The 24721-nt window shown below is 40.2% G+C and overlaps 1 protein-coding gene across 3 annotated transcripts in view; it reads right to left on the bottom strand.

Moving 5' to 3' along the window:
• Nucleotides 1-24721, bottom strand: part of LOC103723302 (sterol 3-beta-glucosyltransferase UGT80A2-like) — a 60143-nt gene that overhangs the window by 496 nt on the left and 34926 nt on the right. For 2 of the 3 annotated variants that reach the window (XM_039118428.1, XM_039118427.1), the window contains exons 8-15: nucleotides 19679-19856; nucleotides 18774-18904; nucleotides 16629-16731; nucleotides 16432-16508; nucleotides 9015-9062; nucleotides 8774-8923; nucleotides 385-508; nucleotides 76-311 (exon numbers count right to left, since the gene is read on the bottom strand). In XM_039118428.1, coding sequence (XP_038974356.1) covers nucleotides 181-311; nucleotides 385-508; nucleotides 8774-8923; nucleotides 9015-9062; nucleotides 16432-16508; nucleotides 16629-16731; nucleotides 18774-18904; nucleotides 19679-19856 — 942 coding nt within the window. In that variant the 3' untranslated portion in view covers nucleotides 76-180. Of the gene's footprint in view, nucleotides 1-75; nucleotides 312-384; nucleotides 509-8773; nucleotides 8924-9014; nucleotides 9063-16431; nucleotides 16509-16628; nucleotides 16732-18773; nucleotides 18905-19678; nucleotides 19857-24721 lie in introns of those variants that run through there. The other variant, XM_039118429.1, reaches the window with a different exon arrangement.

Raw genomic sequence — 24721 nt, 5'->3', positions numbered from 1 at the left:
CATTTGAACAGAAGAAACCATAACTTTTGAAATTATAAAGAATTCAAATGCAGGAAAGACAAGGGGCACTCCAACTTCCGAAAAATCCGTTGAATTTTTCCATTCGTATTTTAATTTAAACAAATCCAGCTATTACAAGAACAAGAAAGTGCATAAAATGAAGAAACCAATAATCTGACTCTAATTTCTCTTTTGCAGTGGAATGACATGGCCCACGATATAATATGACAACAAGATGACACAGAATGATACAAGAGGCACTGATGTTAGAATTTGTTTTGCAAAGGCATAAAATGACAGTTTATGGGTGCCTACAGGAAAAGAAAGAGAATCAGGTACAGCCAAAACATCTCCTTACAGGGCCAAGAATGGGATCGATGAAACCTGATGTTGGTGGAGTTTGAGGCGGCAATTCTTGAGGAAGATGTTTAAAAAATGCTCTCACTGCTCCAGTCACGCCATCCTCTGATTCCATGGCCTTCGCCAGTTCAACAGCCCGTTCCTTCACCTGAAAATTTATAAAAAGAAAAATACATTCACTCAGTCTGTTTACTTCTTTCTGTTAAAGCAATCCCACCTGAAAGTGAAAGATGAAAAAGACAACTCAGGCTTTCGATTCTCACATAACTTGCTTATATGTTTTTTTTTTTTTTTTTTTTTTTTTTTTGGGGGGGGGGGAGGAGGGGGGGGGGGGGGGGGGGGGGGACATTGGAAGAGATAAATGCTATCACAACCACTTTACATCTACTCCCTAAATATATTGCAATTCTATCATTTCCAAAAGCAGTTTCTGCTAACATAACATTAGCCACCCTCCATACAGAATGAAGATCTTGCTATGTTTGTAAAGTGACATCATTATTTGATGTTCCATAAAGACTTCACTGACCTCTTCTATAATATGAATCGACTACCCTATATATCTCTGTCCAGGACATTTATTGTGATAATGGCCTGTATTCCAAGGGAAGTCTTCATATTTATTGTTTTCTTTTCTTTTCAGAGATTTCAGTATCACATCAATATTGCTTCCTTGCATATATGCACCGGTATACGTACACACAAGGTCTGCCGAACCGGTACCAAGTCACGTACCGGTCAACGGTCGATTCAGTACAGTATTGGTTTGGTACCATACCGACACGCGGTACGCAATGGCATGCTAGTTCCGAACCGCCATGCCATTTTTTTTCAATGTTCTTAAGTTTGAATTAATGGTAATCAATTTTTTTTCAATTTTTTCAATGATTTAAGTATAATTTGAAGTTTCTTCCTCCTCGTCATCAATTTCTTTTATTTTTTTAATAATTTGAAGTATAATTTGATGTTTTCTCCTCCTCTTCCTTCGAGCCGAACCGGCCCGAACCGATACACAAATATATAGAGTAGAGCTAACATATACACGTCCACATAATAACCCAAATAAGGTTAGTCAATCCTAATTGGACGATTAGGAGCCCAACACCGAAGATCTGAGTTGTGTGATAAATACTATCTCCAGACTAGTTATTTTCAAAAATCATATAATTTGGAGAACCCTAGCCTATGCATTTTTTGCACATCCGTTGGTAAAAATAGCCAATTTAAATGGCACAACCAATGCAATTTTTTTGACCGGTGGATGTATAAGATTGGGATCTCTAAACCACAATTTTTTAACGATAAAAAGTTAATAGATAACATATTACATCCAATGGCGTGGATCATCGATGTTGGCCCCACAGTTTTCTAGCTAGAACCAACCTTTCTTAGGCTGTTGCATGGGCACCCACATATTAGCACTACTATTCTAACATATATATTCTTGCAATAATAACATCTCACCTTTAGTTCATACTTAACCTGCATTGGGATCTTTTCTCAAAAATATTTGCAAATAGATCAATCTCTCTTCTTTTCACTCTGAAAGATCTGATCAGTTTGAAACCAAACATGAAAACAAAATTTTGATTGATGAAATGTGAACATTCCAGATAAAAAGAAAATCATGTGGACAAATGCACAACAAGCATGCCTAAGCACGAGCACATGCATTTACGCACAGCCACAATGATTGGATTTTGAAGGCTTCATTTTCCTTTTCCTCTCTAAATCATTAATCAACTAGCAACAACATTTCTTCTAATACTTTTCATTGCAAAAATAATATCTCACCATCAATTCATCCTTAACCTTGATCTGAGAACTCTTTCTTCTTCAGTCTTCAGACCTAACCTGTTCTAAAACTAGCTAGGGTTTATCAAGAGTTGTCTTACTCTCACAAGATTGCAATAACATGATGCATGTAGGATGGTCAAACACAGGTGAGAAGTAGGAGAGTATTATAAAAATTTTGTATCAATACTTGAAAGTTGACTCACAAGTCACAACTTTGTAAACATGTTAAGGTGATCCAGTAATCCAGTAGATCATCTCTTCCCACCCACCATGCCTTCTCCTCCTCCTACTGTTAAAAAACATAACTTCTAAACAAAATAAATCCTCTAAGCAAGTGCATTCATTAGTTAATGACATCATTGGCCAAAGAATTTTCAAATTTGTTCACCACTTTTAGCACCAGATTTTCTTGGTCACCAACAAGTTTGGATTATCTCCAGTTCGTGCTTGCACTGGACAGGTACAGCACACTGGACCTGTTCAGTGACTGGAGAAGATCTGAACTCATCACCACTGATAGCCACTCTGGTCTCCTGTAACTTTAAGACCTAGTCGCAGCAACAGAACATTTATTATCGTAAGATTAACCAAAACTCTTCTCCCTATCACATTTCCATATCTTGAACTTGATGCTAATAGCATCATAAGAAATTTAGAATCAATCCTAGAACCTAAGTTTTATGCCAGATACTAAACTGACAAAATACTCTTAAATCAAAGATCTAAGAATTGAAAAACTTATATCAAAAAGGTAATAACATGCAGGATGACAACCAGCCTTTATCTCAGCTGGTTGGCATTCCTCTCCCCACAGGATGGTCCACGGTTCAAACAATGATGGTGGCAACTCCACCACATTTCTAAAAAAAAGGAAAAAGCGGGACCTATAGGGTTTGGCAACATTATTTAACCTTCGTAAGGGAGAATTAGAGAGTTTTCCACATATTTGGGAAAAAATAGAAGTTTGAAGATTAAGGGCTTTCCTTATGGTCTCAGCTCACTCCATTTCAAACCAACCCCCAACCACCACTACCAACCCACATGCCAAACAACACGATGCAATAGCATAACAGTATCTCTTATTGTGCACCAAGGGAGAATGTAATAGCTCAAAATCAGCTTACGAGGTGTTCGGATCAAGTTTTTACATGATGGGGGGCTCCGAGTGATTAATCGAGAGAAAGAGTTTCAGGCATGGTATGCCATACCGGCCTGAACCGAACAGTACGGTAGAGCGCACTGTACCGTACCGGTGGCGTACCGATTCTCGGTATACCAAAAAATTCCGTACCATACCGCACCGTACTAACACTGTGCTACTGTGGCACTGGTACGGGATCCGGTACCGAGACGATGGACTTTGGTTTCAGACTTTTAGAACTATATCATTCATGGTCGGCGAAACCGTCCCGAACCGCCCAGTTCGGAGCGTCTCGAGCCAGCGGCTTACCGAGACGGTTCCGGCAACCAAACCAAGACGCCGTCATCAGGCGAAGGCTAGGGAGAGCGGAAGCGGGGCTCCACCTCTGGTCTCTTATTTCACTCGAAACAAGGGCCCAAAAGGAGCCCTTTTTATTTTTTGCAGATTTTAAGTTGAAGTCGGCAAACTCATTGCCAACTTCACTTAATTGTTTTTAATTTTTTTTTAATTTCGTGATATTTAAGTAAAGTCGGCAAACGATTTGCCAACTTCACTTAAAAATCGCAAAATTTTTTAGCGGTCCGACCCCTGTTTCGAACGAAACAGGGACCGACCGAGGCCGCCGCCTCCTGCCCGCGTACTAGCCTCCGCCGGCCTCCTCTCTTTTTCTCTCTTCCGATCGCTCTCCCCTGCCTCCTCTACTGTGTCGGTACAGGCCTGGCACAACGCGGGCCCGTACCGACTCGTGCCGCCAAGCAACCGTTACGGTGCCAGGTACCGGCACAGCAGACCGTGATATCATTCGTTCCAGCGAATCAAGAAGAACTGCAACCAATAGTGCATTTCATTGTCATTTGTTGATGTTGGGTCCTAGTATGTCTCGAGGTAGATTAGCAGTCAATAAAAGATTTTTTTTTACTTTGCTTTATGCAGCCCTTTCCTCTATTTTTAGATTACTTGTTACTTGATGGCATAGAGAACTAAAACAGTAAAAGGGCTGTTATTGCTCACACATTGCTGTACCATGAACACTAATGCCACAATGATGGGCTTAGCTACGAGTCCTATAATTATTTAATTAATTGGCCAGCTGGCTACGTATGACATGATACATATTTCTTCTCTTTTACTGCACTTATCACAACTTCTTTTTTATAAGTATCCATATTGGACCAATCGATAAGTTTCAGCCAGACAGCATTGGCCTATCATAAAGGCTTGTGCAGTCCTGCATTTGGTCCTGGATGTTTAAGCCTTATTTGCCTTTGCATGTCACATGCAAAACCATCTCTCTATCAGGCTTACATGATACAGAAAATGGTATGCCCCAACCTTCTTGAAATATAAGGTCATATAGAAAAAGGTCAAGGCAACTTAAACAAGCTTTTCTTCCCCTCTTCATCATCCTCCCCAATTGTGTGGTTGCATAGCAACAAGCAAAACAGCTGCTGCTTGCTGCCCCGCCCTCCAACCACCACATAACATGTCTTCTCGGCTTCCAACTGATGCATCTGCGGAGCCCTTGCCAGAAACATTGGCTACCAAGTTCATGCCAGATTTTGATGAAGCCTAGATCAAAAAAATGATTTGCGTAAGAAAGAAAGGAATCATGGATAATTGTTGCTTCACAAGATTCCATGGCAGGCCTGGCACCAGCAGGTCCAATGATCTAATACTGAGCCATTAGATCGATAAGAATCAAGACCAAGCAATCATCCCAACACTTCCTATATCATTTTGTTTCATTTTAATTTCCAGATCTGAGAGAGGGGATTTGATGGTCACAAGGATCGAATCAAGTTGTTTTTGGCTTTGATGCCAATGACAGCAAATGTCAGCGATCAGGAACTCCAAAAACACAAACCACATAGGCAGCAGAGGATCCACGTGGAGCACTAGAATGATCCCAGGCAACAACAAGACAAAGCCAAGGGTACTTCGTCTGTGGTTGGCACCTTTTTACATGAGAAGCAAGGTATACAAATTTACCGCTAAGACCCCTTTGTACGACAATGGCACTAGCAGGGAGTAGCAATAGAGAATGTGAGCTATATACCTGCCTCCATCCATCTGGCCCATACATACAGATACATTTATGTTCAACAAGAGTCATATCACAATAGGGGTTCCAATCCAAGTCAAGAAAGATACCTGTTAAGATCTAGATCCTGATCTCCTAATAGATGATCAAAGTAACTCACCTATTATGGGCATATGCAGCCTATTTGAGCAAAGGCTTTCATATCGGCCGAGATACTGGTCTGTACCAATATTGGGCATCCACTGATTTGTTATATTAAAAAGTGTCAACACATATATACTGAGTTATATCTTGATATAACGGCCAATATAAAATATTGGCCAACATATCTTAATCATATTAAATTGTATTAAGAATTATCTTTTAGGCTTCAGTTCTCCATCAGACATGCACAGATTGGTGGGGGCTGGAGAGACGATATGAGGTGCTCACTACGACTCATTATAGATATCATGGACAAGTTGGATCTCATTGGGCTAGATAGAGATGTCTATGGCTTGCAAAAGTTCAGTGGTTGACGTAATTGAAGAGATCACAGGGTACGCATTCACTCATCCTTGGAGGGTGGCAACGACAAAGTTGTAGAAGCCAAGGTCATTTTTTTTAAGTCCGGGCATCTTTCAAATTAAACGCTAAAAGAAAAGCTTCAAATAGAAAAGTAATTTTGCTCAACAAAACTGATTTTCACAGAATAGCTACTGTACCACTGACACCATCTGCTCCCAGAGACCTAGTCTCCCATCAATGTTCCAGGACATAGAATATAAGTTTGTTAGGGAGATGGGTAGAAATAGAAAGATGGTGAGGAAAGGGAAGTGGATTGTTAATCACAATTTTCTACATATAGGTTGATTCTTAATCATGTTTTGCTAAATCAGCTGATATTCGGAAATCTTGTTGCCCTGGATAAATTGATATCACCTTTCAATATTGGCCACTCACAATCATCGAGATAACTGTGATATCGAACATTAAAAAGCTAGCTCAAACAATTAATCCTTGAGTCATTCATAAATTCATAACAACTTTCTTGCTGTCCTGTTCTGAGATTTAGGCAGCAATCGACCAATTTCATTGGAACCCTAATCTAGTCTATCCAAAGGGCTCTCGTGCATTTCAGGCCATCACTAAATAGTCCTTATTAACGCGCATGTATGTGATTCTGTTTTGAATATATTAATGCATAAATAGATACATATAGACATATCTAGGTATATATGTTACACTAGATAGGTAACTTTGTCCGCCTAAATGACTTCATAGACTCCTAAGATTTTAACTTTCAAGATGTTGTGGTCCCTTTTTTAGCATTTCATGTTGAGTGGAAAGAACTAGAGTACTAGATTTTATGATCTACAACTTCAAGAGGAATGATTTGCAAAAGAGGAGGGCAAAAAGGTTTTTTTTTACTATTGTTTTTTCCTTGAAGTTTTTGTGTTTCTTTCTCATTTTTGGATGCTAAGGGTGGGGGGATAAAATCAGCCTAGAGATTGCCACAAAAGATCTAAGAACTGAGAAGGCTTAGATAGAGGTCCAGGCAAGATCCGCCGAACCAGTACCGAGATCCGTACTAGCCGGTGCCCAGTACAGTTCAATACCATACTGAACTGGTATAGATAAGGCATGCCGGTTCACAAACCAACATGCCCAATTTTTTTTTAGAGTTTTCAAAAAAATTTATCTGGTAATCACTCTTTTTGAACTTTTTCAATGAGTTTAAGTCTCATTTGATATTTTTTTGATTTTTTTTTGATAATTTTTGATGTTTCGATGATCCCGATGTAACTTAAACGATGCATCTTATTGTTTTAAAATGATACAAACCATAAAATGAACAGAAAATATCTCCAAATCAAGTAGTAACATGAAAATTAAAAAATAATACAATCAATTACATACATTTAAAGTCCAACATACATACTGATATCCAAAATCAGGTCGAGTGACGATACCTCTCGTAGATATCCGGATCATCAGCGTAGTCAGAAGGCACATCAACCCACCCCCTTAACCAAGCGGTTTTTATACGTTCATCCCATTAGGAACGCGCACCAGGTTATAAGTAATCTCAGATCTCTCACTGAAGCTCTGGCACTGAGATGTCCTCTGGCTGATAATGCGGCTGTGGAGAGGTTTATCTAAATATGTCAGCAGCAAAATCCAATTCGTAAGATGCTCCGGACTGCGTAGAGTAGTAGCCACCGGAAGATGCCTCAGGCGCACCATATCCATATTGGTATCCATATGGGTCATAGGTTGCCTATGGCTGCGGATAATAGATCCAGTATACGACTCAGAATCTGATACATCTATGGATCCTACTCCACGTGCGAAGTCATCTGCAGCTGCATCGTATCCTCCTAAATGGCCTTGAGGAGCTCGTTTTCTATATGCAATCGTATCCTTGCAGACTGTAGCAGATTGTGCACTGTGGTCCCTATCTTGTGCAGTATGCGTAAACTAAGATTCACCAGTAAATCGAAGACCACCCTGCGACTGTCTCATAAACAATGGTCTTATGTACTCCACTCCCTCCTGGTCGGCAGATTCATGACCATCAGAACGGTCATTGCTGCTGCTTCGGCCTTTCCAACAGGTGACATGATGCTTTTAAAAAGCATCAAGTGAAGTGCTACAATGCTACATGCCAGAATGTTTGAAACCGGATTGACTCGATGCGAATTGGCCGGTTCGCACCGAGTCTGCACCGAACCGACTAGTTCGAGCACTTGCTAGCCGGTTCCAATCGGTTCTATATGGGTTTCAGCCAATTCTATATGGGTTTTGGTCGGTACGGAGCCAGAACCAAATGTAACAGGCGAACCGACCTGGTGTCGCACCAGGTAGGTTCAACACGCCCGAACCCGGCAGTTCAGGCTAGTTCGACATTCCTTGGGTTCGGATATATGGCCCTATACGAGATTCGCATAAATTGCCGATATACTAGAATATTCTAATGGTTACTACTTTAATCGACTAACAAGAATATCAATCAGTATTGGAAATGAAGGATGACCAAAGATCTAATTATATTTAAGGCAAAATATCTGCACCAACAGTATAATGGTATCTCACAAAATCTTTTTACATAACTAAAAATGATGAAGAACAGAACTAAATATCTGAGTTGGTCAACAGCCTAGGGAAAAATTACCAGGTGAAATGGATATACGATATGAGTTAGCACCCTAGGTTATTTCTACTGCTTGTGCATGTGCTTTCACCATTCTACCACAATATCTCAAATGAATATAAGCCATATATGCTGCACCCCCAACAACACCGGTGCGCGCCCGCGGACCCCCTCCCCTCCCCCACCCACCCCACCCGTGCGGCGCCTTCCAAAGAAAAAAAATCTTAAGAGAAGGCAAAAAACACTATAAGATCCAGAATGAACTAAAATAAAAGAGCAATAAGATAGCAGCAATATTTACCTCTTGATCCAACATGAATTTTATTGCGTCAACCAACTTTGGCAGTGTGAATTGATCCACAGGAATAGGTGGGGGGCCTAACCCTCTAGCATGTACCCGCTCACCCCAGAAAGGCTGATCACCAAAGAAAGGTACAATAGCAGTTGGACACTGCACATCATAGAACATCAGTGTTTGAGGAGTAATTATGTTTCAATATTGTTAGTAAAGGGGACCCAGAAAAAAAAGAGAAGGCAGATACCGCAGCCTTTAGGCCAGCAGCTGTCGTTCCAGCACCTCCATGATGCACCTGAGTTGAAAAAAAATAGCTAAATTATGATCTGTGGTTTAGAATAAGAGATCTCCGACTTTAAACCAACCATTAGTTATAATAATAAGAATGCTTAGTTTAGGAAATAAACGAAATAGTTGCAGATATTGATGATTTAGATACAAATATGTCAAGAAAAATTTACACAGCAAGTTTCCAAAGCAAAAGATGTGTTACTATTGAACATGATCCATACTTCAGACATACGTGGAGCTCGCTAGATTTCAAAATCTATAGTCAAATGCATCGGAGTCCATAATCTTGCATGAACCAGTGACCAAGGAAATGCTTAGAACAAGATATAATAGTTCTGAGCTAAGTTTATTGCACAAAGATTGTTGAAGAATGTCAATATTAATGATGTCTGGTTCCCATATCTTGAATTCATGCTGACATATCACTACTAGACAATTTATTAAGTCATTTTAAGTAACTGAAAAATTCAGATTCTCTCAACCAGCTGCCGAAGTAGCTTACTCAGGACATCTGTCAATAAAATATCTGCCATGCAAATTTAGAGGATTTATTATGTAAAGTTCCCCTTCCCTCAATACAGAGGCACCGGTCCAAGCCCGCTCATATTTTGTTCAGCCAATTTCGTGAAATCTTCCAGCCTGTTTATCATGAGCCACAATGCTCATAAATATGTCAGACCATGGAATGCCGTACCGGCCGGTACGGGCCGGTACGTACCGGTCCGGCCGTGGACCGGTACCGGAACGGATAAAAAACCGGTATTTTCCGGTTTTTTATCCGAACCGGCCGGTACGGGCTCCGAACCGGCCGGTACGGGCCCGAACCGGCCGGTACGGAGCCCGTACCGGAACCGGCACAAATTTTTTTTTTTTTAGAACCACAGCGCCGCGCGCTGTGGTTTTTGAAACCACTGCGTACCGGCCGGTACGGGACCGGTATCAGCCGGTACGTACCGGACCGGACCGGTACCGTACCGGTCCGGCCGGCCACCGGTACGCCGACCGGTACCGGTACGGCGGACCTTGTGTCAGACTCAATAGCTGGTTTAACCCAAAGCAATAATAAGGGCCTATCTGTTTGGTTGTATCTCAATTCATCTGCAAATCCAGATGCAAGCAGTAGGGAACCAAGCATGTCTGGTTGGCTGCAGGTCAGTGAGCCACGGCAACTCAAGTTACAAATCAGGCTCAAATGCAGCATTTCAACCTGCAGTCTAAATGACAGCAAGACAAGAGCAGCACCTCATGAAATGGGTCAGACCTCTTCTGACCTCATTCAAGCATCTCACTCCTCTCCCTTCCCACTCCTGAAGGACCTGATCTGAGCTATCTTCCCATGCTCTCCAATGCTCTCATTGGTCGTCGACCACTTCAGCAACACTCCAACTCTCAGAATGATTGCCTCAGCAATTCAATTTGCCACTTCGGCGCTCCAATCGGCCATCCCAGTGCCCTAATTGACCAATTCAGTGCTCCATTCCTCCACCCCAATAATCCAATAAGCCATTCCAGCAACTATGATCAACTACTCTGGCACTTCTTTCCTTTGCCCAGAACTCTGATTGGCCACTAATGAAGAAGAGGAGAAGTAGTCTTCAATTTTCTTGAATGTTGTTGATCCCCTACAATAATGTAGTTCAAGGATGGAGGCTTGCCGACCAATTGAGAAAGCCTAGAAAATGTTCTACAATATGGTAAACAAGGACCTCTTGATAGATCTTCAATCCATTTGATTTAGGTCATCTATAAGATGGGTTGGACTGATGCCTTCTAGGTGTCTGATAAAATGGTAAGGAAAGGATAGTACCTCTTAGTTGCCGTCTTCCAAACAACAAACAATAGTTACAACCAAGGTTCACCGGACCGACCGTACCGACCGCACCGACGTACCGATGGGCACCAGTACTAGTACGGTACCCATTCAGTACCGGTTTCACCGGTACCTAACCGGAGGCGCACGGGGACGCGATGTGCGAACGCGGAAAAAAAAACTGCGTGCGTCGCGTCCACGAGGAAAAAAAATCTATACGTCCGCACGCGGATGCGAAAAAAAACTACGCATCCGCATGCGGATGCGTTGTGCAATTACATGGCCCATGCGGGCTGGCGCGGGCTGCCAGCCTACGTGGGCGCACTACCCTGCGCAGGGAACCGCGCACGGGCGCGATTCCCTGTTGGGGAACTGGCCGCGGGCGCGGTTCCCAATGCGGAGAATCGCATGCGGGTGCGTGATTCCCCGTTCGCGTGTCCGCACGCAGACGAGGAAAAAAAAACTACACGTTCGCGCATGTCAACGTGCAGACGCGTTAAATGCCACAAAGTTGCATTAAATGCCACTCTATGGTATTAATGGCCCACGAGGGCTGCTAGCCCGCATGGGTGCGCTGCCCTGCACAGGAAACCGCACGCGGGTGAGTTTCCAGCACGGGGAATCATGCGCAGATGCATTTCCAACACGGGGAATCCCGCACGGGCGCAGTTTCCAGCGCAGGAAACCGCTCCCGGTTCCCAGCTCGCGCACGCACGAGCGCTCTTCCCCAAACACGGTTCAAGTACGGAACCAATCGGTTCAAGTACAGAACCGAATTTATATGTTGTACCGTATCGGTGCCTGTCGGCACCGGTTTGGTACGAGTTGAACCGAGCGGTTCCGGTCAATTGAGCATACCTTGGTTACAACATCTATTACTGATCCAACCAAACAGAAATATTTCAATCACAGACATGTCTACCTGCTGCAAAGTCAGCTGCTGCAACCTCATTTACAATGCACCTTCACTCACAACAAACCAAATAGTGTATCATGCCGTGTAACATAATAGTGCTGAAGATTTCTTAAGCATTAAAAAGTACATTGAAATCATTAAATTTTGATCCAACAACAATGTTTTAGTCAGTTGATAGAAATTTTCAGCAAAGTCAAGTTCCACAAGTGTCCGTGTTCAAAAACTCTGAAGGTACCATAAAAATCCACCCGTTACCTACATCCTTCGATTTAGCCTGAAGTACCTGAACCTGCACTTAAATATGGATATTAGTATACAGTTGGTCATGACTCGGCATAAAGAAACTTCTAAGGGGCTGTATTGTTCCTTGTGAGTGAACGTGGGTGCTGCAAATGAAGCTGCATAGAACTCTTCGGATGGATGTATTAACTGCTGCTGTAGCAATTGTTATGTTGTTTGGAAGCCAACAGCTCAAAACTACTAACCTTTAACCATCTCCAAACATATATGATTTTCTTGTAAATGCATGCATGCATATACGCACACATTATATATATACATATGTACAGATACGTACATGCGTACATTATATACCTATGTACATCCTTACGTATGGACGTACATACATTATATATATACCTACATACATAATATACAAACATACATACATTACATATAGACGCGTGCGCGCACACACACACATATGTATATATATGTATGTATGTATGTATGTATGTATATATATGTGTGTGTGTGTGTGTGTGTGCGCGTGTGTGTGTAATGTGTACATATATATGTGTGTAATGTGTACATATATATGTGTGTATGTATATATATATATGTGTGTAATGTGTACATATATATGTATATATATATATATATATATATGCATATATATATTATGTACATAAATATATATATATGCATATATATATTATGTACATAAATATATATGTAATGTGTACATATATATGTGTGTAATGTGTACATATATATGTGTGTATGTATATATATATATATATATATGCATATATATATTATGTACATAAATATATATGTAATGTGTACATATATATGTGTGTAATGTGTACATATATATGTGTGTATGTATATATATATATATATATATATATATATATATATATATATGCATATATATATTATGTACATAAATATATATATATATATATATATATATATATATATGCATATATATATTATGTACATAAATATATATATATATATATATACATATCATAAATACGTACACACATTCATATTGTATATATATGTACATGTACAGCAGGAATGGAGCCAGGATTCAACTCTTGAGGAGCCAAATTACTCTAAAAATATTAAAGTTTTATTTGATAATAATATTAATTGTTTGATCTCACAATACATCACAACATGTTCAATAAAATAATATATTTGTTGAACCTATGTCCAACATTCTTTCATGCAGTCTAATTCATCTCATATTTAAATTAAAAATAAAGTATTAGAATTTTGCATGCACAAGAAAAATTAGGGAATAGCAAGAGACATGTTTACTAATAAAAAACTAGGATTTTAGTATTATCTTTTTCATATTCATGTGAAACTAAAATAGTTCAAAAAATAATTAAAATGTATACGATGTAATAGTAGAGCTACACAAACACATACTTTTCCTCAAGTCAAGAAATCAACAAATCTGTAAATAATGAACCATAATCATCCTCTAACACCATAAGGATTGAGACTTGCACCGTTGAGATTCACAGTCTGACAAAGAGATCCTTAGGAAGAAAATTCATCCAAAATAGAAAACTTAGGTAGAAGAGAGAGGGCTCAGACGGTTAAAGAAAGAGGTAGCTAAGTGGAAAGCTTTGTTGTACCGATCAATACCATATCATACCAAGCATATTGTACTAAACTGATATACAGTCTCATATCATACCGACACTCCGTACGCCTCGCCATCTCGTATTATACAGTATACTGATACTGTAATAGAATGGTACAAGACGGTCCGGAGTCCAGTACCAAGACGGCGAACCTTGAGTTGGATAGTAGTAGTTGTGATTTTCTAAAATTGTCAACTGATTATGATATTTCGGGTATGGTTGGCGGAACTGTCCAGAACCGGGCAGTTTCGATCGTACCGAGCCGTCCCGATGGCAGACTGGGACGATTCTGGCAACAAAAACGAAATCTGTTGCCAGAGGAGGAGAAGAAGGAAAGAGGAAAAGAGAGCGAGCAGGGGAGGGAGGGAGAGAAGGGTGGCGGAGGCCGGCGCCTGGGTAGGAGGCAAAGGTCGCGTCTGAATCCCTTGTTTCGTTCAAAACAGGGGTCCGACCGCTTTTTAATTTCGTGATTTTTAAGTGAAGTTGGCAAGTCGACCGCTTTTAAATTTCGTGATTTTTAAGCATGGAATGCGGAACCGTCCGGAAAGCATGGAATGCGGAACCGTCTGGGAAGCATGGAATGTGGAACCGTCTTGAACCGGACGGTTCCGCCCGTTCCGAGCCGTATTGGTGGCTCACCGATACAATTCCGGCTTTAAAACAAGCTCGCTGCCCAAGCCAGAGAAGAAGAGAAAGAGAGCAAGCAAAGAGGGAGGGAGGAGCAGCGGCGGACGCCAGCTGAGGCCGACACGGCTGCAGCTAAAAAATTTGAAAATTTTCAAGTGAAGTCGGCAAATCGCTTGCCAAGTTCACTTGAAAATTCTCAAATTTTTTAGCCACGGCCACATCCCCTGTTTCTCCCCGCAGCCTCCGCCGCCGCTCCTCCCTCCCCTGCTCGCTCTCTTTCTCTTCTCCGAAGATATCCTCTATTGGTACAGAGCCGACACGGTCCGTACCGACTTGTTTAGTCGAAAAACCGGTACGATGCCTGATACTGGTTTCTCCGACCTTAATTTTGAGTGAAGTCAGCAAGTAGGTTGCTTTTTAATTTTGCGATTTTTAATCGGCAAGTGATTTGCCGAGTTCACTTAAAAATTGCAAAATTAAAAAGCGGCCAGACCCCTGTTTTGTTACCGAGTTCACTTAAAAATCGCAAAATTAAAAAGCAGCCGGACCCCTGTTTCGAACGAAATAGGAGACGGCGGCGGCCTCGGCCTCCTGCCCAGGGCGGCAGCCGTCCGCCTCCTGCCCAGGGCGTCGGCCCTCCGCCAGCCTCCTCTCTCCTTCCCTCTTCTCTCTTTTCCTCTCTCCCATTCGCCCTCTCCCCCGCCTCCTCTACTATGTTGATACAGGCACGGCACGACGCAAGTCCGTACCAACCGATGCCGCCAAACAACCAATCTGATGCCCGATACCAGGATAGCAGACCATGATTTCGAGCTTTTATGAAACATGAATTAAGGGGCATGATGATATTCTACCAAGACTGGGCACTATGATGTGCCATAATCTACATGGTATCCTGATAGTTTATGGAAACCAAAAGACCCATCTAAAACTATGGGGGTGACGTAAGTTAAGATGCAATCCAACTTGAAAGAGTCCATCCATACGGGACTAATAAATTTTGTAGCAAAGACCTCGGAGCAGTAATGCTTGCTTCCCAACCATCACGCCAAAAGAGCACGAGAATGCTAGGTTGGGATCTACATGCATATCTATATGCATGTTAAACCACGAAATCAAAGTTAACGCTAAGAAACCTTTTTCATCAGGCGATTATGAGGAGAGGATGCCATTTTGAAAAATTATAAGGTATTCAGTATATGCTATAGTCATTTGTGCCTTCACAAAAAAAGAGGAAAATCCAAGGAGAACTGTAAATTGGGCCATAAATGTTGACAGCATATAAATGTCGGAGATAAAGATCACAAGACTCAATACAAAGACGAAAACACTGATGTCGAAGGGTGGTATAACCAGAAGAGGAAAGGCTAAAAGATCTGTTCATCACGAAGAGGTAGTCCATATTAAGATGAAATATTTAAATAACAATATGAAACCATGGAAACAAAAAAGTTATCTTGAAACAACTGAAAGACAAATAGGAGATAGACAAAATTAAAAAAGAGGAGTTAAGACTTGATGAATCCCGGATTATACAAAGGTTGTAATCTTATAAGTTGAAACAGCAAAGCTGGGTAAAGGAGAAAGGAAATCATGGTGCATGGCTTGATATTTGTGGTTAAGATCCTAGTTTAGCTGGGCTCTCTCGTTCTTCCAGTTTCCTTCGATTCTATAAATGAGTCATCTGGGGGTAATATAAAATACTGAATTTTGCATTATAAAATAACTGCAACACAGCTTTTATTGTCTTCTTCCCTAACTTGTCAAAATTGAAATATTCACAATGATTTTTGAAAGCCAAATATTTTTTTCCCTATTATTCAGGGATGCGTGTCTAATAAGCAGACAAACAACCTAAAGGATGTAAATAACCTAGTGAGATATTTCCATTTATAAATCATACAAAACATTCATAACCGTAAAAAGCAGCATATCTTAAACTACCAAAACAAAGAGCAACTTATTATTCTGAAAAGCAATAGCAGGTTTTATTCTCTACTGAAATATTCTAAGTTTCTACTTCACAGAACAGGCTTCTTAGTAAAACGAGAGGAAGGGTGCTGACTATAGATGGATTGCCACTTATCGAAATTTTTTTAGCATATCAAAAGAAGGTATTTGAAAAACTTACCACTGCCTTACACTGCAAGAAAAGCCAATCATGGGGAACATTATCCAGTAGATAAACAAATTCCTTAGGCTCTGGCACTGGAAAATATAATGTTACTTGTCACAAAGATTTGGCAAGAGGTTAAGCATTTTATAAGATACAAAATATGCATAAAATGCTACAAATAATTTGGTCAGGAAACAGGACAAGAAACTTACAGTTCCCAAGGCCACCCCAACCCTTGTTAATGATACCTCTCTGGCCAGTTATTTCCAGTGCCTCCACAATAATACTAGTCATTTTTTCTGGTTCTTGGACAGGCTATGATATCACCAAAAGAGTTAAAAGCAAGAAAGTCAACAATTGTGAAGTGCAAAGGGAAGTATAATAGAAGCGATGAGTATATTAAACAATTAAAAAAGTTGAACAAAACACATTTACCTACACGGTAATTTAGTAAGCAAACTGCAAAAGCAATAGCAGACATCTACATCTATCAGAACCTTTTATTCCCATTACATCATGTAGCATAACTGATTCCATGACAGATCTATAGATTACGGGTTCTGAACCTAAGGTTACAACAAAAAGTACTTATTTTATTAATTTTCTTAATTCCTTTCTCAAACAAATATATGTGTGTATATGTAATTCATCCAAGAATAAAATATTCAAATTCATAATTTCTGAAGACTTATGCCGGTCAAGTAGCTAAAAAGAAAAATTTCTGAGGGCTGAAATGCAGCATCATTGCCAAGATTATCATGCTTAAATACGCTTGCATTGGAAGAGTTTGGGATATTATTTGACATCCTGAAAAAACTGCACACCGGCTCTGAGTCATTCCAATACTAGTGATAGTAAAAAAGTATCCAGGTTAATACTTTTTCGTACATAATTTAAACAGAGAACATGATCACCACCAGGCTGAGGAAAATAGCCCTGATGGCTCCTACAAGTGCCCCATTGTTGATACAAAGCCTTCAATAGTTCAATGATTTAACTTTACCCTTCTTTCCCTCAGTTCTATTCTCAATTTTGTCATCAATAAACCAAAGGTAACTTATGTAGGTTGTTAGTGCACTACAGCAAAGGTGAATTGGCAATGTGCCACTTGAATACCAACTTTAGCGATTAACACTTGCCTAGACTGATGGTTAGCTCTCATCAGCACATTTTATATCTTCTACTAACTGGAAGAATGAGAGCTCATCATAGATCCATCTGGTTTATGAGAACATAGGTCAAAATGAGCTATTTTGGCGTACACATTTCAAGTTCTAGCTTCAGAGCTTCACAAATCAGAACCCACGGAGTTCCTAGTCAATCTCGGATAGTGGATAACTTATGTTGGCAATCTACTCTACAACAAATCTGTATAATAATAACTACTGTGCGAACAAAGAATTGTTCTGAAGTCTAAATGAATGGGCCAGCGAAAAGGCAAAGAAACCAATGCAGGATGACAAGAGACAGACACCCAATTAATAATAAACCAAATACAGCAACCAACAGTTCGAACTTTTCAAGAAAGAGCTCATAGATAAGTGTTGGACTGAAGATTGCATTCAGTACAGGTGTTCAAGACTGTAAAATTAGTCAGTAGATCTAAGAAATAAATTTACAATAGTGGAAGCATACTCAAAAATCTGCTCTTAGTGGTCAACCAGATTAGTTAATCACAATGGGCTTATTAATAAACAATTACCTTCACTTCCTCCAAAAAGAGCATTTTTAGAAGGAGGTCATGAGTAGAAGACCTTATTAACTATAATTTTTCATAGTAGTATAGCCTGGAAACATGCCAATAGCCCCCAGATTGCGAAGATTGTCAAACATTATACACCAACAAAACATTACTCCTAAATTTCTTGAGCAAGATGGTAAGATGGCATTGGACTGATGATGTCAACATTGTCAAGCACTAAACAGATCTGGATATCCCAATGGATACAGCTAATCTTTTGTAGTTCTGTAAATGGCAGCATGGTTTGCGTTGGCTAACAGGAAGCCTCAGAAAAGTGAAAAATAACTAGTGTTATATTAGTATAGAGTAAACAGTCTAGTATGACAGAAAAAATAGTGCATGAATTAGGCAGTGAAGGAATAAAAAGAAGTTGCATTTATCTCTTGAATATTTAAAGTTAACCATTATTTATACAAAATGAAGATAAATAGCCACTTTGGGCAGTGACAGGCTTCAGAAGAAAATCAGCAACAAATTCCATACCGATAATACTAGACAAACATGTGATTGCTTTGAAGGAAAGAACAAAACATAAAATTTCATTGAAGTTGCACCTTTTAGACAGATATTTTCCATAAAACACATAAAACATGTGATAGCAGAAAATTGAACTCACAAGGCTGCCAAATCCAATATAAATAGGCTTTTCACCACTTTCAAGCCATTTCACAAGTGATTCTGGAGGTTCATAGTTTGATGCAAGGTCAAGAAAGCAAAATCCAACTACATCAATCTTAGGTCCCCAGTCTGCAAATCAAAAATTAAGATAGGATTTGTCAGAACATCATAAAAAAAGCAATAATCCACCAATGCAGAAAATGCATGCTTTCCATCCTAAAAGGCTTAAGTCGCATAAGAAACAACTATACGATAGGTCATGGTATGTTGTACCGGCCCGAACAGGGTGGTACAAGGCTTACCGTACTGTACCGGTTCGGTACCGGTATCCGGTACGGATGGCATACTGCTCGTACCGTACCATACCGACACTATGCTAACGTAGCACCAATACGGGGTCCGGTATCGAGACGGCGAATCTTGCAATAAGTACATGATAAAACAAGTTCGAAGGCTCAATACCAGGTCCTGGTACCATATTGGTCAGTGTTGGTACGTCCTATATAGGATCGGTTTGGCGTATCGATACTCGGTACCCACCCCCCCCCCCCAACGTACCTGGTATCGATTCAGTACTGCTATGGTTCAGTATGCTCGGTATGAAACGGTGACATAAAATTTTAGCATTTATGATTTATTAAAACTAGAAAGCATGAATAGAAGAGTTGATTAACTTATTTTTTGAGTCGCGTCAATTCAAATAAAGGAGAGATCAGTGAGAACAAAAAAGGTTTCTCTTCTATCATAAAGACCTAAGTTGAATATTAGTCCAATTGTAATTCCATGCTGAACCATGCACTGCCTGTGTTGGTTTATCCTCTCCTGGTGTATCAATTTAGCTATTTATATTATCTAGTGAATTTCAACCTCTAATTATAGTCTCTGAGTCAATATGTACTTGACCTTTTGGTTTGGGGACAAGATGAGGACTCCATATATAACCATGAGGAATGTCGGAAGCAGAACCCTGGGCTCCACTAAGATATGTTACAGGTCGCAGCTTCAACTTTCTTTTCCTAAAATCATTTATCATGTCTCGTATTCCAAGCCAGATCATAGAATCAACAATTTGGTATGAAAGCTGCAAAAGGAATACAAAATAATAACCAAGTAATTATCAAAACCACATAGAAGAATGAATTGACATAAATATAGCAAAGGAGGAATTCTTATTGAAATACAAAATCAGATGAAAGGACTCAAGAATTCTAATATTACATAAATCTTAGGTCCTAAAATCTATGTCCTTACACAGTATAAAATGAAAAAAAGGAAAAGAAAACTGAAACATTGCCGAAAAAGAAAGAATAAGAGAACAATCAAAGGGCACCATAGTAATAGAGCTATACATGACTAATAATGCTTAGCAGTACTTTATTAAACCACTCCTACAATGTGAGTTTATACACCAATTTTCATCAGTATGGCCCTTCCCCAATAAAAAGGGCACAAGTTCCTCGGTATGTGTTATAAAGAACATGAAACTTCTTATCCAAGATTATGTAACACCAGGATATTATATTGGCTTATGCAAGTAAGGAATGCGGAACCGAGCTGAACTGGCCAGTTCCGAGCTGTACCAGTAGCTCACCGATACAGTTCAGCCATTGAAAATGGCTCGCTGCCAGAGCCGGAGAAGAAGAAGAGAAAGAAAGAGAGAGCGGGGGAGGAAGGGTGAACGAGCAGCGGCAGACGACAGTGGAGGGTTGCAGGGGGCAGCGGAGGCCGAGGCTAGCACCCCGCGGCCCTCCACCGGCATCCGTCGTCGCTCGTTCTCCCTCCCTCCCCCACTCTTTTTCTCTTCTCCTTCTCTGGCTCCGGCATTTTCCTCTATCAGCACGGGCCCGGCATGGCTCGTGCCAACTCGTACCGCCGGAGAATCGGTACGGTACCCAGTACCGGTTCCTCCGACCTTGCATGCAAGTGAAGAGGAAATGGTGTCAGATATGTGCATTCGAGCATAGGAGAGGGCATCCGTATGATAAAGCTACAAAGTGATCAATATCAAGTTACACGCTTACGCTAAGATAGCAATGCAATGGCATAGGACCAGCTAGGCAACATGGGCGAAGGAGCTGGTGAAATGCAACAATGGATACACAAACCTCATGAGAAATTACAGTCAACTACCATAGGTGACCACTCAAAAAAGTATGAAAATGCCCATCTTTGTGATAGTAAACACAAATACACTGAGCAGAAGGATCATGACAAAAACAAATGAAAGACCAGAGTCTCACACAAGATGACCAGGCATATTAGCCCAAGGATTCAGCTAGGTTGAGCTTCGTGCATTCACTAAGTAGAAATCTAGAAACAATTTCAATGAGAGATGCAAAAAAGACCAACTAGTAGATGTTATGGGTGTGGAACTAATAAAAAGTAAATAAGATGAGTGGTAATACAGTAGACAAGAACTTTGACCAAGAACCCACACACGATTGAGCAAAGAACAAGTAGTTTCAAGAAGAAAAGCAAGTACTCTTTATAGTACGCACTATAATCAGATGTATAAGGACATCGCAGATAAGGAATGAATGATAGACATAAAAGACATCACAAATATCAACGTGAGTCTGGTCTATAAACCATGATAAAGAAAATAACGCTTTAATGAGTTTGACAAGCTTGATGTAAGCATCAAAACAAAAAGGGAATGCAACAAGCACCTAAACAAATACAATTAGGTCGGCATAGTTTACTACTTACAGCAATTCATACAAGATAAAGGGTAAAAACAAATGCACAAAGGGAAAATGCCTTAGAGACTTCGTGCCATTAATAGGAAAAGAGAGTGCCAACTGTCAAGCCAACCTCCAGCCCATAAGAAGACAAATGGTTACGCTACAAACTAACAAAAAAAAGCAGGCCTCAGCAGGCCTCATATTGGGGGACATTTCTCACCCTAAATATAGGGAATCAAAAATTGTAATACATGTGATACAAATTTGTGGGAAAGATGCGAGGAAATGACATGTAAATTTTTGAAATGATCAAATGGGAAACTAAAAAAAAGAATTTTGAACAAAAAAAGAAGAGGACGACATTAACATAGTAAAACCAAAACAAATATGTAAAGAAGAACATTTAGACTATGAATAAGGGTGGCAGATGGCATAGAGTTCAGGCAATATGAAGAAATTGTTCACCTAGAGTTTTGTTTGCATTTTTATTTTCTACAATATTTAAAAATTTAAACCATTCAAAGTTCAAACTAATAAGATGATTTCCATTAACAAAGAAATTGATATCTAAAAGTTCCATTTAACCACATAAAGAAAATAAAGAGTACGATGAAAGCTAGCAACATGCTAGAAATGAGATTGTTCCAATACAGTGATGAGGAAGAACTAAATCCATCAAGCAATTTTTGTTATTTCTGAATCACTAGGCACTTCTTTTTTCCGATTCTGTTGGCTGCACTCACACCCATCGTGTGTGAGGAGCCATTGTACCAAAAAAAAGAAAAAATCACAAGGCATAAGTGCTGTAGAAAAGATGGGCAGAAAATGATAACCACAGAACGGGATTCAGGTGCAGGCACAAGGGAGCGAATCTTTAAAAACACATAAGGAAATGCACAAGGTGGAGTACGAGTTTCCACAGAGATGTCGAAGTGGGTGTAGTACCCTAAGTAGAAGTTTTCTGCCATACGAATAGTCACTATTGTATCCAGTTGCTCACACTAGCATGACAGATACCATGCATATACTGCATGGCTTTCTCATATAATGTTAAGATTAATATTAGTCAGGCATGATGTGGGCGGCAACTGCTTAATAGGAGTCAGTACCAATGACATGGGTCCAAATCTCACCTACACCTGGGTGGGAAATTACAACCTCCCGTTAATAAAAAATATTAGTCTTTAATAGTGTATGCAATATTACCACTATTGACTATGATGACAAATATAATTTTACTTGGCATGCAGCACGGAGGCAAGGAGAATTACCTCATGATATTGCCTCTGTTTTTGTTATTTGTATACATCAATGTATCATGGAAGGATGATTCCCATGTTGATCCATACTAGCATTTTGAAGTTGCAATGTAAGCTTCTTGTTTTTACATTGTAACTTTGACCAAAATGATTTGACCCAATTTGATCTGATTCATCTGAATGTACATGGTTTGGATTTTCAAATACAGTGCAATACAATGGGTTGAGTTATGTTCATCAGCATCAGCAAACTTGTTTAATTTAGGATACAAGAGATATCCTAACATGCAACTTATATTAATTCATAATCCAATACATGATACGGTACCACCATGTGGCACACATACTATGCAATATCTCTACATACATATGGAACTTCCAACCCACACAAACCCAAAAATTACTCCATGTAACTAGAGCCCCATTGAAAACAAAAACTGCAATCTTCACACTTAGAAGCTTACAAACTGAAATGCTTGTCTGCAGGTTATGCAATCAATTTCAAGCCTGATATACATTCTTGACCCTCTTCCTGTCAACTTACATTTTTTAGGTTTAGTTGGTTATTCAACATGGTATTAGAGTTCAGGTTTGTTGGAGGTCTGGAATTTAAATCCCCTCCAAACTAGTCATTTATTTAACTAATCCAGTTATTATCTTGACCCCAAGGTCGGCGGAACCGGTACCGGGCACCGTACCGGTTCCCCGAAGGCACAAGTACAGGCCGTGTCAGGCCTGTACCGACAGAAGAGAGGGCACTGTACCGTGGAAGAGAGAAAAAGAGAAAGAAGGGGGAGGGAGGCCGTGGGAGGCGAGGCCACAACCGGTTCCCCTGTTTCGAACGAAACAGAGGTCCGGTCGCACCTCTCGCGGCCTCCATCGGCGTCCCGCCCTCTCCCTCCGGCTCGCTCTCTCTTTCCTTCTCCTTCTCCAGTTTCGACAATGGGTTTCGTTTTCATTGCCAGAACTGTATTGATGAGCCACCAGTACGGCTCCAAACGGCGAGAACCGCTCGGTTCGGAATGGTTCTGCCGTTCTTGCTTGACCCATTCCAATCATTATGTTTGCTTTACTGATTTTAGTAACTATGATCCCTCTATGCGCAGCGTGGGGGGGAGGGGGGGGGGGGGGTAGTCCCTATCGGCTTAAGTTTTTAGGTCAATTAGCTATTTAACAATAAATGCATTGACCATAAGCTACTCAATGAAGAAAGCCATGTGAGACGCCGTTGCACCAAAAAAAAAAAAAATGAAGAAAGCCACTATAGACCTACAAGAGCCATGGCTACTCGTTATATAGTTCTTGACATATTTGAAGGTAGTAGGGACTAGGGACAAATGCGCAACATTATTTATACTACCAATAAAGAATTGCTCCTACTGAGATTTGTAAGTAAAAAATCTGTACTGTAATATAAAAAAGGAAGTTTTAAATGTTGGAATATTTCCCTAGGATTCAATTTGAAATGCTTGTCTACAGGTTATGCAATAAATTTTAAGCCTGATATGCATTCTTGACCCTCTTCGTATCAGCTTACATTTTTTTTGGTTCAGTTGGTTAGTAACTATGGCTCCTCCACGTGCCGCGCGCGCGTGCAGGCAGGCGGTTGGGCGCAGCACGGAGGGGGGGGGGGGGTCAGTCCCTATCAGTTTAAGTTTTTAGGTCAATTAGCTATTTAACAATAAATGCATTGACTATAAGCTACTCAATGAAGAAAGCCGCTATAGACCTACAAGAACCATGGCTACTCGTTATATAGTTCTTGACATATTTGAAGGTCGTAGGGACTAGAGACAAATGCGCAACATTATTTATACTACCAATAAAGAACTGCTCCTACTGAGATTTGTAAGGAAAAAATCTGTACTGTAATATAAAAAAGGGAGTTTTGAATGTTGGAATATTCCCTTAGGATTCAATTTGTCAATATTCTTATCAAGATGTCCTCCTCTTATTTCTAAAATACCTAGCACTCCCCATCCTGGATAGGAAAGCATCTTTCT

The sequence above is a fragment of the Phoenix dactylifera genome, unplaced genomic scaffold (genome assembly GCF_009389715.1).
Source record: "Phoenix dactylifera cultivar Barhee BC4 unplaced genomic scaffold, palm_55x_up_171113_PBpolish2nd_filt_p 000346F, whole genome shotgun sequence".
In the NCBI taxonomy this organism is placed as follows: domain Eukaryota; kingdom Viridiplantae; phylum Streptophyta; class Magnoliopsida; order Arecales; family Arecaceae; genus Phoenix; species Phoenix dactylifera.
The sequence above is the reverse complement of the archived record's forward strand: the minus strand, read 5'-3'. Positions and strand labels throughout refer to the sequence as shown.